This window comes from Aegilops tauschii, chromosome 1 (genome assembly GCF_002575655.3).
Source record: "Aegilops tauschii subsp. strangulata cultivar AL8/78 chromosome 1, Aet v6.0, whole genome shotgun sequence".
NCBI classification, from domain to species: domain Eukaryota; kingdom Viridiplantae; phylum Streptophyta; class Magnoliopsida; order Poales; family Poaceae; genus Aegilops; species Aegilops tauschii.
The window spans coordinates 128,167,731-128,181,627 of NC_053035.3; the positions used below are offsets into that span (position 1 = coordinate 128,167,731).

At 53.9% G+C, this 13,897-nt stretch overlaps 1 protein-coding gene across 5 annotated transcripts; it reads left to right on the forward strand.

The window, feature by feature from the left end:
• Nucleotides 1-5,894: 5,894 nt before the first annotated feature.
• Nucleotides 5,895-8,694, forward strand: LOC109771652 (uncharacterized). Of its 5 annotated transcripts, none has more exons than XR_005769638.1 (6): nucleotides 5,895-6,272; nucleotides 6,526-6,595; nucleotides 6,678-6,761; nucleotides 7,105-7,230; nucleotides 7,509-7,565; nucleotides 8,441-8,694. XR_005769638.1 is itself a non-coding variant. In XM_073509723.1 (6 exons), exons 1-4 carry the CDS (start codon nucleotides 6,177-6,179, stop codon nucleotides 7,109-7,111), a joined length of 252 nt encoding a protein of 83 aa, XP_073365824.1. In that variant the 5' UTR covers nucleotides 5,895-6,176; the 3' UTR covers nucleotides 7,112-7,230; nucleotides 7,509-7,565; nucleotides 8,441-8,694. The 5 variants fall into 5 exon arrangements, 2 of the variants coding, with proteins under 2 accessions (XP_073365824.1, XP_040256243.1); XM_073509723.1 differs by having other exon boundaries at nucleotides 6,526-6,590; XR_002234920.2 differs by having other exon boundaries at nucleotides 6,678-7,230.
• Nucleotides 8,695-13,897: the final 5,203 nt, after the last annotated feature.

Here is a 13,897-nt window from a genome sequence, read left to right on the forward strand (position 1 = left end):
GACGGCCGCACTGCTACCCCGTCGCTGACTCCAGTCGGCTCATCGTCCCACGCTCGTCGCGCACCCACGGACGCACAGGCCGCGCTGCTCATGGCACGCGAACTCCTGCGCTACCGCCCCGTCGACAACCTCTACGAGGACTGGCTAGACCGCATCGCCGAGCTCATCAGCGCCGCTGGGGGCTTGCCTGCCCCGTATCTCTCGGTACCTCGCCCTCCTCCAGCTGCGGGTGACGTAGCCCACAGGGCGCCTCTGCCACCTCCACACCAAGACGGCGCCCTGACGCCAAGGCGCCCCCCGGCGTGACCCACCGCGCCGGGCGCCCGCGCGAGAAGAAGGAAGCTGCCAAGAAGTTCCCTGGCCGCAAGAAAACGCCCCTGCGCTCCCGGTGCCACCACGACAAGACTGCTCACCGCCCGCGGCGGCGGGGCGCGGGCATCAAGGGCAGGCTCCGCCTCTGCAGAGGGCCCCAGTGGCCACAGCAGGCTGCCACGCCTTCCCTCCAGAGCTACGTAGCGTCGTCTCGCCAGGCAAGTTCAAGCCAGACCTGCCTCCTCGCTATGACGGCACCCTCGACCCTATGGAGTTCTTCCAGCTCTACAAGCTGAGCATCGAGGCGGCCAATGGCGACGAGAAAGTCATGGCAAAATGGTTCCCCATGGCCCTGAATCTGCCCCCGGGCTTGATCTCCTCCTGGGGTGAGATGCGCGACCGCTTCGTCGCCAACTTCCAGGGCACTCGCGACCGCCCGCCGGCCGTGGTTGACCTATGCCGCATCAAGCAGCAGCCAGAGAGACCTTGCAGAAGTACATCCAGCACTTCAACAGCGTCCGCCTCAAGATCCCCAAGCCGACGGACGAGCCAATCATTTCAGCATTTTCCGGCGGCGTCCATGACGTCAAGATGAAGGAGGAGCTCGCCATCCACGAGGAGCTACGCACGACTCTGGAGCTGTTCAACATGGCGACAAAGTGCGCAAGAGCTGAGGAAGGGCGCCTTTCCCTCCTCGAGCTCCCTGCTACCGACCCAGAGGAGAAGAAAGCCAAGGCCAAGGACGTGAAGCGCAAGGGGTGGTCGTGCTCGCGGTGGAGCCAGACATGAAGCGCGGCCGGGACCACCCCGAGTCGTCCAAGAGCAGCCGTCTGTTCTGCGCCTACCACAACGTACACAGCCACAACACCAACGACTGTCAGGAGCTCAGGGCCATTCAAGATGGACGCTTCGGTCAACGCCCCAAGTGCAACGACCGAGGCTACGGCCGAGGAGGAGGACAAGGTGGAGGACGCTGGGACGACCGCGGCCCCCGCGAGGAGTGGCGCGACCGGCCTTGTGAGGACCGCTGGCAGGACCAGCCTCGTGAGGGCGCATGGAGGGACCAGCCTCGTGAGGACCGCCCTGGGCAATGTTGGTCTCCCTTCACTGCCGCCACCACGAAGAAGGAACAACGACCACCATCAGGATGAGGGGGCTGGGGCTTCCAGGAGCCGCGACATCGCTTGCATCTTGGGCGGTGCTCAGTCCCCGGCTTCCCAGCGCATCGTCAAGCAGTTTGCTCGCGAAGTGAACGCGGCCCTTCCCAGGCTTGAGGCCACGCGCCCGCTCAGGTGGTCCAAGTGCGCCATCACCTTCAGTTCATCAGATCAGCTCAAGTGCGCGGCCACTGCTGGCGCCCTCTTGATGTTGTGCTCACCCATCATCAGCAACGTCCAAGTCACCAAGACTCTCATCGACGGCAGCGCAGGACTTAACGTCATGTCCGTCGAGACATTCGACAGCCTCCAAGTGCCATACGATCAGCTACAGTGTACCAAGCCCTTCTCAGGAGTAACCGACGGCTCCACCACCCCGATAGGGCAGGTCCGTCTCCCTGTCACCTTCGGCCAGCGCAAGAACTACCGTACCGAGCTCATCGACTTCGATGCCGCCCACATCCGTCTGCCGTACAACGCCATCCTTGGGTATCCGGCATTAGCCAAGTTCATGGTAGTGACGCACCACGGCTACAACGTCCTCAAGATGCCAGGAAGTGGTGGAATCATCATAGTCCCCTGCGAAGAAAGAGATGCGGTGTGCTCCCTTGAGCACACCTTCCAAGCTGCAGCAATCGAAGACCCCGACAACCAAGGCACCATGTACCCTCCTGAGGCCATCCCCAAGAATAAGAAGCAACTACTCCGCACAGGGCCTTGGGAGAGTGGCGTCTCTAGTGGCGCCGCCTCAGGATTAGCGCCTGCACCTGGGGAGCCTCCCTCCCTCGCATAGGAAGGCGCGCCCGGCGCCCTCCTCGAGCGAGCCTCGGGGGCTCTCTTTTGGAGGGCCTCAGACCTCGCCAACATCACGAGGGAGGTGCTCGGGCACCACGTGGAGGTGTGCTTTGCGGCACGTTTCCCTCAGAATGCATTGGGCGAGGAGCGCCCGGCACTCAGGAGTTCATCGACAAGGCCACCCAGGAGCTTCAAGAAGCAAGAGCCATGCGCGGCGACCGCCGCCCGCTACCCGGCGCAGCCCCCCACCAATGCGAGGACGGCGGGCTGCGCGTCTGCATCGACATCCCAGGGCTCAACAGGGCCGCGTCTCAGGAGCGCTTCTAGCCTTCGCGCGCTCGGCGTTGCGAGGGTCCACCTCACAGCTACATCCGCATGCCATTTGGCCTGCCGAACGTGGCGGTCGCCCACCAGCGCCACCTACAGAGCATCCTGGCAGCTCAGGAGGCCAGGCATCACACAGTCCTGGTGGAGATGGAGACGGTCCTCAAGGAACCGCCTGAGCCCCCAGAGCCTCTAGTGGCTCAGGGCCCTGGCGGCTCATGAGGAACGGCTCCTTCATCACGCGTCTTCGGCGACCCCAACACTCCTTCGACAACGAAACCAGGTGACATTTTCCAAGTTTATTTAGCTGGGAGCGCCCCTCGGGCTGGATTATTCCCAGGCCGCACGGGCCTGTCCCTGCAGCATGTATCCTTTTGCATCTTTAGCTTACTCTGCTAGGGGCGCCCCTCGGGCTGCATCATCCCTAGGCCGCTCGGCTCCGTCTCAGTGGCATGTATCCTTCTTGCATCTATCTAAGCTGGCTTATTTCCTCGCATAAGTTATCTATAGCTACCACCTTCTTATCTGGTACATTGATGCCCCACCCGCGATCGCCATAATCACCACGGGAGCCGCGCCGGTCGTTTTCCCTTAGGATTCCTCGCATGAGTAGGCTCGGCACGGCGTCTGTGCTCGGGCCCGTCCCTACAGCGTCGATAAACCCAACGACCGAGCTCTGTCTGGTGGGCCGGCCCCGTTCACGTCACCTCCTGGGGTCGTTGGTGTTTGGCCTTCGCATGGGATCGCCTTAGGAAACTCGTCCGGCGCAGGTTACCTGACCATCTTGCAGGATTAACGAAGCTGCCAAGAACCAAGACCACGCGCAACCCGCCTTGAGGTAGGGCCTCGTGAGTCCCGCGCTAGCTCATGAGTGCCCAGACACACCTCGTCTAGCCCTGCCGTGCAAGCCACGTGTCAGGGCGGGGCTGTACACGCCCCAAGGGCTCCACTTAGAGGGAGCCCTCACCCACGCACTAGTGGGAGCACCATGCTCCGTGCTAGCAGTCGACACGGTCGAGGAGCGGCTATGCCCGTGCAAGAGCGGAAGCGCTATGCTCCGCGCTGGTGATATATAACTGAGGGCGGCCCCTTGACCGCACCAACCTTAGGGAGCCACCCGGCTCGGTGTCCAGCCCCACCACAACGCTTTCCCCTCGGGAGAGCCGCGTGAGGGGGCTGGGCACGGGGGCTGCGCTCAGGTCACTCCCAAGCGTACGCCGCCCTGCCAGGTCTCTCAGACCTGGTCGTCACGCGCCCTCCCAAGCGGAGCCAAGGTATGAAGGCCGTTTGGACGTCAATGGGGACTCCTAAGCATCGCGACTCAGGAGCCTAACTGGCCACGTAGCCCCTCACCCCTTGGACTCGTCCTGGTGATCCGGACGACCCAACGGCGGCTGAGGTATGCGCGGGGTCGGGCCCTGCCGGCGTAGAACACTAGGCTTACTCCTGCATCTCCTTCCTATAAGTTGTTCGCGCGTCAAGGGGGACTCCTGAGCATCGCGACTCAGGAGCCTAACTGGCCACGTAGCCCCTCACCCCTTGGTCTCGTCCTGGTGATCCGGACGATCCAACGGCGGCTGAGGTATGCGCGGGGTCGGGCCCTGCCGACGTAGAACATCAAGCAAACATGAAGGAAATCGCAAAATCTCAAACAAATATTACAAGACATATTGTTCTTCAAATACCAAACACAAGTTTAACGCCTCTGTGAGGCATGGTACGTGTTGGAGAAGCAAAGCAGGAAAAGGAATCGCCAGCAAGTCACCCCATCATCCCTGGGCGCCGCCGCTGCTTGCAAGAGGTGCCCCTTCGACGGTGATGTTGCCCTCACCTGTGCCGCCCGCCGGAGTTCCAGGTTCAGCAGCGCCACCTGCTGAGGGCACAGGGTCGAAGGCGCGGAACTTCTTCAGCAAAGCCTCCACCTGGCCCTTCACGGCTTTGGCGGCAGCGGTGCAGCGCTCGTCATCCACAGGCTCCAGCAGCTCGTCAAGGTTGGTGTCAGGGTCGCAAAGACGGAGGTGGCTGAAGACGCGCGTCGGCGCGGCCGAGGAAAGTGTGCGGGCTTCTCCCTCCACCAAGGGGCTGATCCCGCCCACGACGTCCTCAAGCACCGTGACCAGATGAGGAAGCAGCTGGGTGGGGCCCTCGTCGTCCGTAGCCAGCGGCTCCTCCACGCCCTTCTCGTAGAGTGCCCGCAGCGCCACGCGGGACCTCTCCTCAAGGGACTTGAAGGCCACGCGGTCCTCGGCCAAGACCTTCGCCTTGGCTTCCAGCTCAGCCTTCTCTGCCTTCATCTTCCGCTCCAGCTTCTCCAGCCGGCTGCGCTCCGTATACTGCGCCTTCGCCAACTGTTCTAGCTCGGCGTCGTGGCCCCTGACAGCGTCCTCTCGGGCCTTCATCTTCTCCTCCTCTGCCTTGCGGCCTCGAGCTTAGTATGCACGCTCATTGCGCATGGTCTCCAGCTCATCCTCCAGCGCCCGGCACCGATCCTGGGCGGCCCTGGCATCCTTCAGCGCCACCTCGCGGGCAGCCGCAGCTTGGGCGATGGCATGCTTGTCCTCCTCGGAGGTCACCGCAGCCTGACTCAGCGCCGCCCAAACAAACAAATCGAGTGAAGCTAGCCAGAGATTAGCTCCAGGCGCCCGGCCACCAGGCGACGGTCGATGCCTTGAAGATCCTCCCGCAGCAGGGTCAGTGCGGAAAGAGCATGCTCCAGGACGTCAGGGGAGGCGGAAGGATCCAGGGTCAGCAGTGCAGCGGGAGGAGGAGGCAACGTCGTCGCCATGGCCTGGGAGGCTGGGAGCTCTTGAGCTTTGGGGACCCCAGCAACCGGACCGGACGTTGGCACCTCCGGAGCCAGCGGGGCTACGGGGGCTTCCTCCTCCGGAGGACGCTCCCCCAAGCCTCGCGAGGACGACCGGGCCGGGGAAGCGCGAGTGACGTCACCGCCCTTCCCCACGGAGGGGGGGTGCAGTCGCCGCAGGTGATTCGGTCCCGAGCAGTACCACCGCTTCCTCCTTCCTCTTCTTTGCCGCGGGCGTCGGCCTAATTGCGCAACGGAGAAGCATCAAGAATCGGCAGCAGAAGCAAGAACAAGGCAGGGTGAGAGCACTTACTGGTCCACCGCGGCGTAGTCTCTCCGCTTCCTAAGCTTGAAGCCAGAGAGCCTCGCAGCCTGAGGCCACTACAACAAGAACCCCCCTATACCAACATATGTCTAGCAACGATATAACAGGATGTGTTGTTTTACCCGGGGAAAAAATATAATGTGTTGTTTCCCACTTTCCGCAAGCGCTAACCTCCTCGTGCCCACACCTCCACCTCTTGCGCAGGAAGCGTGTTCCTATTCTCCCGTCGTTTTGGCCTTCATCCTAAGCGAGAGACGCACCTACAACAGCTAGGGTTCCCACCACCGCCGTCCTTTGCCCTCAATCTCCTCCTCTGTTCCCTCGGTACGTTCAAGAGCCTCCGCCAAGCCCTCCTCCCTCACCAGTTTCTCCGCGCGTCGGGGACGCACTCGACGTTGTCGTCCATCCCCCTCGCGTTGGGGAACGCGTCGCCGCCGTCGATTCATCCGCATGACCGGAGATGCAGACGCCGGCGTTGTTCATGCACAATCCACACAGCCAGGAAAGACGCAAGCACCGACGCCCCCGTCTTCCTCACACTGCAGTAGTTCAGCAGGTCCTATTCTGCCTACCCGCATCTGTACTTCTATTATGTAAAAGTAATATTCCCCGATGTCCTCGCCCACCCTTGTTTTTCCTTGCCGGCCGCATCTTACAAGTTAACACCAATGGACCACATCCTCATTGATGATTTTACCTGCCTGCGTAGCTGCACATATTGATTTAATACCTAAGATTTCCTATTTTACGCGCATCACTGAAGGGAACCGTTTAACTGACACATAAGTTTTTTGTTGAAATAAATGCAGGATTCTTCTACCCCAAACGATGAACAAGAGATGATTTCTGCAGAGAGACAACAAGTTCAGAACCTGTATGGTATTTTGCTTAGTGTGTCCCCTGCTTTGTCTCTCTCTCTCTCTACGTAAATATTGTGCTCATGTTTTTGTATATAATGCAGGTTTGCTAAGGAAATGACCATAATTTCGTGGTCAACCAAAAAGGCATCTATTCTTCATCCCTTGATCTCCCAGCTAGAGTTGGGGTAACCAATTCTTAGTTTTTAATTCATGATGGTTCTAATTCACTTACATTCAAGCCTCATAATGCTACTTTTAAGCCTCATAACAATCAGTTAAGTGTAAGACAAAAACCATGTAGAAAAGCCAGTTCAACAACCTTTTTCACCAAGCTTATACTTGAATGGGCTGATGCATGTAGATGTGATATGTAATTTTAGTAAGATGGGAACATGACGATTGATGTTTCAAGTGATGATAATGCATAGGGACTGGAGGCGTGGTTTGAGGCGGCAGTTAACCGTACAATTTTCACGAAGAATGATTGTGTACATTTTTACTCAATACTCGTTTCTTGTGATGCATTAGGTTTTAATTTTCTTGCTGCTATGTGTGTGGATCAATCCTTACTCATTTTCATGCCGCTTGTGGTCTGAGTCCTTATCTCTGCTTGGGGTGACGCTGCAAGATCAGACGGAAACATGACTTATTATGGTAGGCTCAGTCTCGTATGGTCTTTTACCCCGCAGCTAATCAATTATTCTGTGATGTCCTCTCTTGTATTCTAATTATGGCATGCTCTTGTCTATACTAATTAGATCATGCATTCATTCAAGGTCAAGTCAGGGGCTCAGGGTAGACAGTTCATAGTTTTCTTGCTGTTTCGTCTTTCTGCTGTTAGTTCATTATGCACGTCTTCTTTCTATGCATGTGTTGATAACTCCAGTTGTTCCAATCTGATGATGCTTTTTTTCGTGTTGTTGCTTCTGCAGGTTCTGAGAATTTTACATGGATCAGGAAATTCTAATGTTTGACTTTGTAGTACTCAGGTAACAATGACGTTTTGTGTAATGTAGATTATTTAAAGATTATTGATTTGATAGCACTGAGATTTCTCCTAATACACCATAGCAAGCATGACTAATAAATCGTCCCAAAAATGGGTAGTACAGGAGTGATGTGCCCCAAAGCTAATTAGTGCAGAGACCATTGGAAAATAGAAATATTGAATTATGTATAGTTGGTATAACTAGTCACCTAGAATACTTATCATTTAGTCGGTTGCTGAATTCATCTCACTATTAATATTAATATAATTTTGGATAATTTTTGGTAGTAAACACAAGCAGATGGTTGTTCACAATGAATAGCTACGTATGATTGGTCAAAGGTACTCGGTGTTTTAATACATAGTTTTTATCTTAAAGAGCCATGGGTATTCAGAACATGTGCATGACAATTAAGAGAGAAATAGAATGTCCTCGGTTTACAAAGTAAGGGTGAAGACCCGGAGTCTCTGTGTTTGTACTTCATAGCATGGCAATCACCCTTTCGCTAGTGCGTATTTTGTTATTTCTTTACAGAGCGATGCTACTGATGTTGCAAGTATCTGCACTTTCCACTTCTGCATTTTGGTCTTTTTTATAAAAAAATAGACTGGAACACTAAAACTATATAATGATAGTTCATATAGTTTTGAATTTATGCGAGATGCAAAAAAAGTTAGTACATGGATATAGGGCATAATCATGTTGTTTAATAATTGTTGTAGATGTTTTTATAACCAGATTATTAATTATCCCACCTCTATGTACAAATCTAAGTTTTGGTAAAAAACATTTGTACGGTGCTCCTTTAAATTTTACTTCTATATTAATCTAATTTACTTTACTATAATTTCTCGCCTCATATTGTTATTTTGTAGATTACCAAGATAAATTGAGGATGCATGACTCAGATTTTGATTGCAAGGCTAAGAAGATTTTGATTCCGAGGCAAATAATTTGGCTACAAGTCAATTAGAATGTAATTTTTAGTATCAATGTTACAAACATTATAGTTGATGGCAAGGTCAAGAATTGGCCTACTACTAGATAGTTTCACCTCTTGTAATCTTTGGACCATGTTCTTTGTAATGCCACATATTTTATTTAATATATGAGACTGGATTGTTTATTATATTGCGGCTCCTATGCACTATTGGTGTTGAACTAATAATTTTGGATGCAATATCTGAAAATCATTAGTTGGTCATGCTATCTAACGAAGCTTCTAGAATCATGTTGTGTAGGGTCACCACCAACGCATATGTAGTGTTGTTGGGCCCTAACCTTATATGTTGCTACCTAACAACGCTTCTACATGTCGTTTACAAACGCACCTATATACGTTGTTGTAGATCCTTCCAACGCCACCAATGGCAACACATACTAATTCGTTGGTGTAGACCTTAGCAACACATATATGGACATACGACAACGCATTGATGTGTTGTTAAAGGGGGTTCCTGTTGTAGTGGGCGCTGGCGCGCAGGCTCTAGGAGCAGAAGAGGGGGCAGCAGATGGGCCAGAAGCAGCTCCAGGCAGCGTCAGAGCAGGAGAGCTGTCCCTGGAGATCAGCCCCGACCTGCCCCTCGTCGGAACCTCGGCCGATGACCTCCTCCGGGGACTGACCTTGGACCTCGTGGAGCCCCCCGCCACGGGTTGCTCCCCTCTCTCTAGGGGGACATCGGCCTCGTCATCGTCATCACGTAGGGTGCGGAGGATGTCGGACTTGCGCAAGGGGAAGGTCTCCCCCGCCCCTTCCCGGGTCGCCTCCGAGTCGCGCTCCTCCTCCTCCTCCTCTTCCTCCTCTTCCTCCTCGCGAGACTCATCAGAAGACACGTTCACTGGAGTCGTCGTCACCAGGACATTCGAAGGCGTGGGCGGCACAAGCCCACGCCTGTCGAAGACGGGCATGGTGGCGGCAGCCTCCGCCCCATCTGAGCGACGGAACAAGGGAACGAAGGAGTCCGGTGGGTACTCTTGATCGTCCCCAAACAAGGAGTAGAGGGCCGAGCGCAGCTCCTCATTAGAAAGGGCCATCGGGCGCAGGCGGAGGTCGTCCCCTTCGTCTCCAAGCTTCCACAAGGGGCGCGGGCGCGCCTGAAGGGGAGCCACGCGCTGCTTCATGAATTCTTTGATGATCATGGCCCCCATCAGCTTCGCCGCCCTTGAGTCACCAGGTTTCAGGTCGGCGGTCATCCTCTCTAACACCTGCACCGCCCGGGGGTCGGTGAGCTTCGCGCGAAGCCACCCCTCTTGGGACGCGGGCATTATCGTCGGCAGCACCAGCCGGGGGTGGGAGCACTTGGCGTCCATTAGGACCCACTTGCTCCTGAAGCCCTCGGCCTTCTTCCCGGCCTTCGAGATGGCATTGGTCTTGTTGGCCACGACAAAGCCAACGCACCCTGAGCAGTGGCCCTCCTTGATCCGGAGGAAGAAGAAGTGGCGCAGTAGTGCCACAGACGGCATTACTCCCACGTATGCCTCGCTGTAGAAGGCGAAGATCGACAGGAGGAGGATGGAGTTGGGATGAAGATGGAGGGCGTGGATCTTGTAATGGCTGAGGAAGGAGTAGAAGAAATCGGAGAAAGGGGGAACCAACCCGGCGACGATCCTGCTCGTGAAGAAGGGGTAGAAGGTGCTGCCTGAGGCCTCCTGCTTGGCGGAGCCAGCCCGAAGCTCAGTCTTCCTCTTCTCGTCACCCTCCGCCGTCATCAGGAGCACGTCGGCTAGGTTCTTCTCCGAAATGCTCGGCGCATCGAGTGCCGGCTCGTACCAAGACGACAAGGGAGGGGCCCGAGCTTTCTTGGGCGCCATTAGCGGCAGGCTTGGAGGAGGATCCGGGCAGATCTGGAGTCTCTGGGAGTAAAAAGCAAGGAAGGGGATCTGGAGCAAGACGAAGGAAAGCAATGAAGGCAAATACAGCCCGCGCCAGCCTTTTGTCAGACGGGCAGTTGCCGAGGCAGCGTGGGGAAGCGGAGACGCCCACGTCCCATCAATCGCCACGCGTCAACCAAAGCAGCAAGCTGTTGGGACCCGCGGCGCTCCGCACTTGCCCATTGGCTTCGCCTCGAAGCCAAGTCCGAGCACGCCTTGGGCCCGGGGGCCACGATCTCCAGGAATGTCATCAGGTTGAGCAACTCGATAAGAAGCAGAGGGTTGAATATGAGAAGCGTGATAAGGAAAAGGTCAGAGTGGCACTGGCGGGAAGGGACGAGGCGGTGAAGCAAACCGCCCCGGCAAGGCTCTTCGGAACCAAGGAAAACCCACCAGGGGCCGAGAGAAGGAAGATTGCAATGATGAAAGTGATGGAGGAGATGAAGAGAAAACCAGTGAGCAGGAATTCTAGAAGGCCACTGACGCTCTATGCATTGACAGAGGTGGATCTCTGCACTCCTCTCACCGCCAACTTAAACGGTGGGCGCGTGAGGTCAATGAAGGAAATATACCCTAGAGGCAATAATAAAGTATTATTTATTTCCTTATATCATGATAAATGTTTATTATTCATGCTAGAATTGTATTAACCGGAAACATAATACATGTGTGAATACATATACAAACAGAGTGTCACTAGTATGCCTCTACTTGACTAGCTCGTTAATCAAAGATGGTTATGTTTCCTAGCCATAGACATGAGTTGTCATTTGATTAACGGGATCACTTCATTAGGAGAATGACGTGATTGACTTGACCCATTCCGTTAGCTTAGCACTCGATCGTTTAGTATGTTGCTATTGCTTTCTTCATGACTTATACATGTTCCTATGACTATGAGATTATGCAACTCCCGTTTACCGGAGGAACACTTTGTGTGCTACCAAACGTCACAACGTAACTGGGTGATTATAAAGGTGCTCTACAGGTGTCTCCAAAGGTACTTGTTGGGTTGGCGTATTTCGAGATTAGGATTTGTCACTCCGATTGTCGGAGAGGTATCTCTGGGCCCACTCGGTAATGCACATCACTATAAGCCTTGCAAGCATTGTAACTAATGAGTTAGTTGCGGGATGATGTATTACGGAACGAGTAAAGAGACTTTCCGGTAACGAGATTGAACTAGGTATCGAGATACCGACGATCGAATCTCAGGCAAGTAACATACCGATGACAAAGGGAACAACGTATGTTGTTATGCGGTCTGACCGATAAAGATCTTCGTAGAATATGTGGGAACCAATATGAGCATCCAGGTTCCGCTATTGGTTATTGACCGGAGAGGTGTCTCGGTCATGTCTACATAGTTCTTGAACCCGTAGGGCCCGCACGCTTAAAGTTACGATGGCAGTTATATTATGAGTTTATATGTTTTGATGTACCGAAGGTTGTTCGGAGTCCCGGATGTGATCACGGACATGACGAGGAGTCTCGAAATGGTCGAGACATAAAGATTGATATATTGGAAGCCTATGTTTGGACATCGGAAGTGTTCCGGGTGAAATCGGGATTTTTTCGGAGTACCGGGAGGTTACCAGACCCCCCCGTTTAACTTAATGGGCCTTATTGGGCCTAGGTGGAAGAGAGGAGAGGAGGCTAGGGCAGGGCCGCGCCCCCCTTCCCCCCCCCCAGTCCGAATAGGACAAGGAGAGGGGGGCCACGCCCCCCTTCCTTCCTCCCCTCCACCTCTTCCCCCTTCCACTCCTAGTCCAACATGGAAAGGGGGGGGAGTCCTACTCCCGGTAGGAGTAGGACTCCTCCTGGCGCGCCTCTACCTCCTAGGCCAGCGGCCTCCCCCTTGCACCTTTATATACGGGGGCAGGGGGGCACCTCTCGACACACAATTGATCAACGATCTTTTAGCCGTGTGCGGTGCCCCCCTCCACCATATTACACCTCGATAATATCGTAGCGGTGCTTAGGCGAAGCCATGCGTCGGTAGAACATCATCATCTTCACCACGCCGTCGTGCTGACGAAACTCTCCCTCAACACTCAGCTGGATCGGAGTTCGAGGGACGTCATCGAGCTGAACGTGTGCTGAACTCGGAGGTGCCGTGCGTTCGGTACTTGATCGGTCGGATCATGAAGACGTACGACTACATCAACGGCGTTGTGTTAACGCTTCCGCTTTGGGGTCTACGAGGGTACGTGGACAACACTCTCCCCTCTCGTTGCTATACATCACCATGATCTTGCGTGTGCGTAGGAATTTTTTTGAAATTACTACGTTCCCCAACAGTGGTATCAGAGCCTGGTTTTATGCGTTGATGTTATGCACGAGTAGAACACAAGTGAGTTGTGGGCGATATAAGTCATACTGCTTACCAGCATGTCATACTTTGGTTCAGCGGTATTGTGAGATGAAGCGGCCCGGACCGACATTACGCGTACGCTTACGCGAGACTGGTTTCACCGTTGTGAGCACTCGTTGCTTAAAGGTGACTGGCGGGTGTCTGTCTCTCTCACTTTAGTTGAACCGAGTGTGGCTACGCCCGGTCCTTGCGAAGGTTAAAACAGCACCAACTTGACAAACTATCGTTGTGGTTTTGATGCGTAGGTAAGAACGGTTCTTGCTAAGCCCGTAGCAGCCACGTAAAACTTGCAACAACAAAGTAGAGGACGTCTAACTTGTTTTTGCAGGGCATGTTGTGATGTGATATGGTCAAGACATGATGCTATATTTTATTGTATGAGATGATCATGTTTTGTAACCGAGTTATCGGCAACTGGCAGGAGCCATATGGTTGTCGCTTTATTGTATGCAATGCAATCGCCATGTAATTGTTTTACTTTATCACTAAGCGGTAGCAATAGTCGTAAAAGCAATAGTTGGCGAGACGTCAACGATGCTACGATGGAGATCAAGGTGTCGCGCCGGTGACGATGGTGATCATGACGGTGCTTCGGAGATGGAGATCACAAGCACAAGATGATGATGGCCATATCATATCACTTATATTGATTGCATGTGATGTTTATCTTTTATGCATCTTATCTTGCTTTGATTGATGGTAGCATTATAAGATGATCTCTCACTAAAATTTCAAGATAAAAGTGTTCTCCCTGAGTATGCACCGTTGCGAAAGTTCTTCGTGCTGAGACACCACGTGATGATCGGGTGTGATAGGCTCTACGTTCAAATACAACGGGTGCAAAACAGTTGCACACGCGGAATACTTAGGTTAAACTTGACGAGCCTAGCATATGCAGATATGGCCTCGGAACACTGAGACCGAAAGGTCGAGCGTGAATCATATAGTAGATATGATCAACATAGTGATGTTCACCATTGGAAACTACTCCATTTCACGTGATGATCGGTTATGGTTTAGTTGATTTGGATCACGTAATCACTTAGATGATTAGAGGGATGTCTATCTAAGTGGGAGTTCTTAAGTA

Coding starts and splice junctions, on each gene's coding strand:
- LOC109771652 (XM_073509723.1), top strand. CDS start 6,177: ATGCAGACGCCGGCGTTGTTCATGCACAATCCACACAGCCAGGAAAGA. Junction 6,273..6,525: donor ACACTGCAGTAGTTCAGCAG/GTCCTATTCTGC, acceptor AAATAAATGCAG/GATTCTTCTACCCCAAACGA. Junction 6,591..6,677: donor AGACAACAAGTTCAGAACCT/GTATGGTATTTT, acceptor TATATAATGCAG/GTTTGCTAAGGAAATGACCA.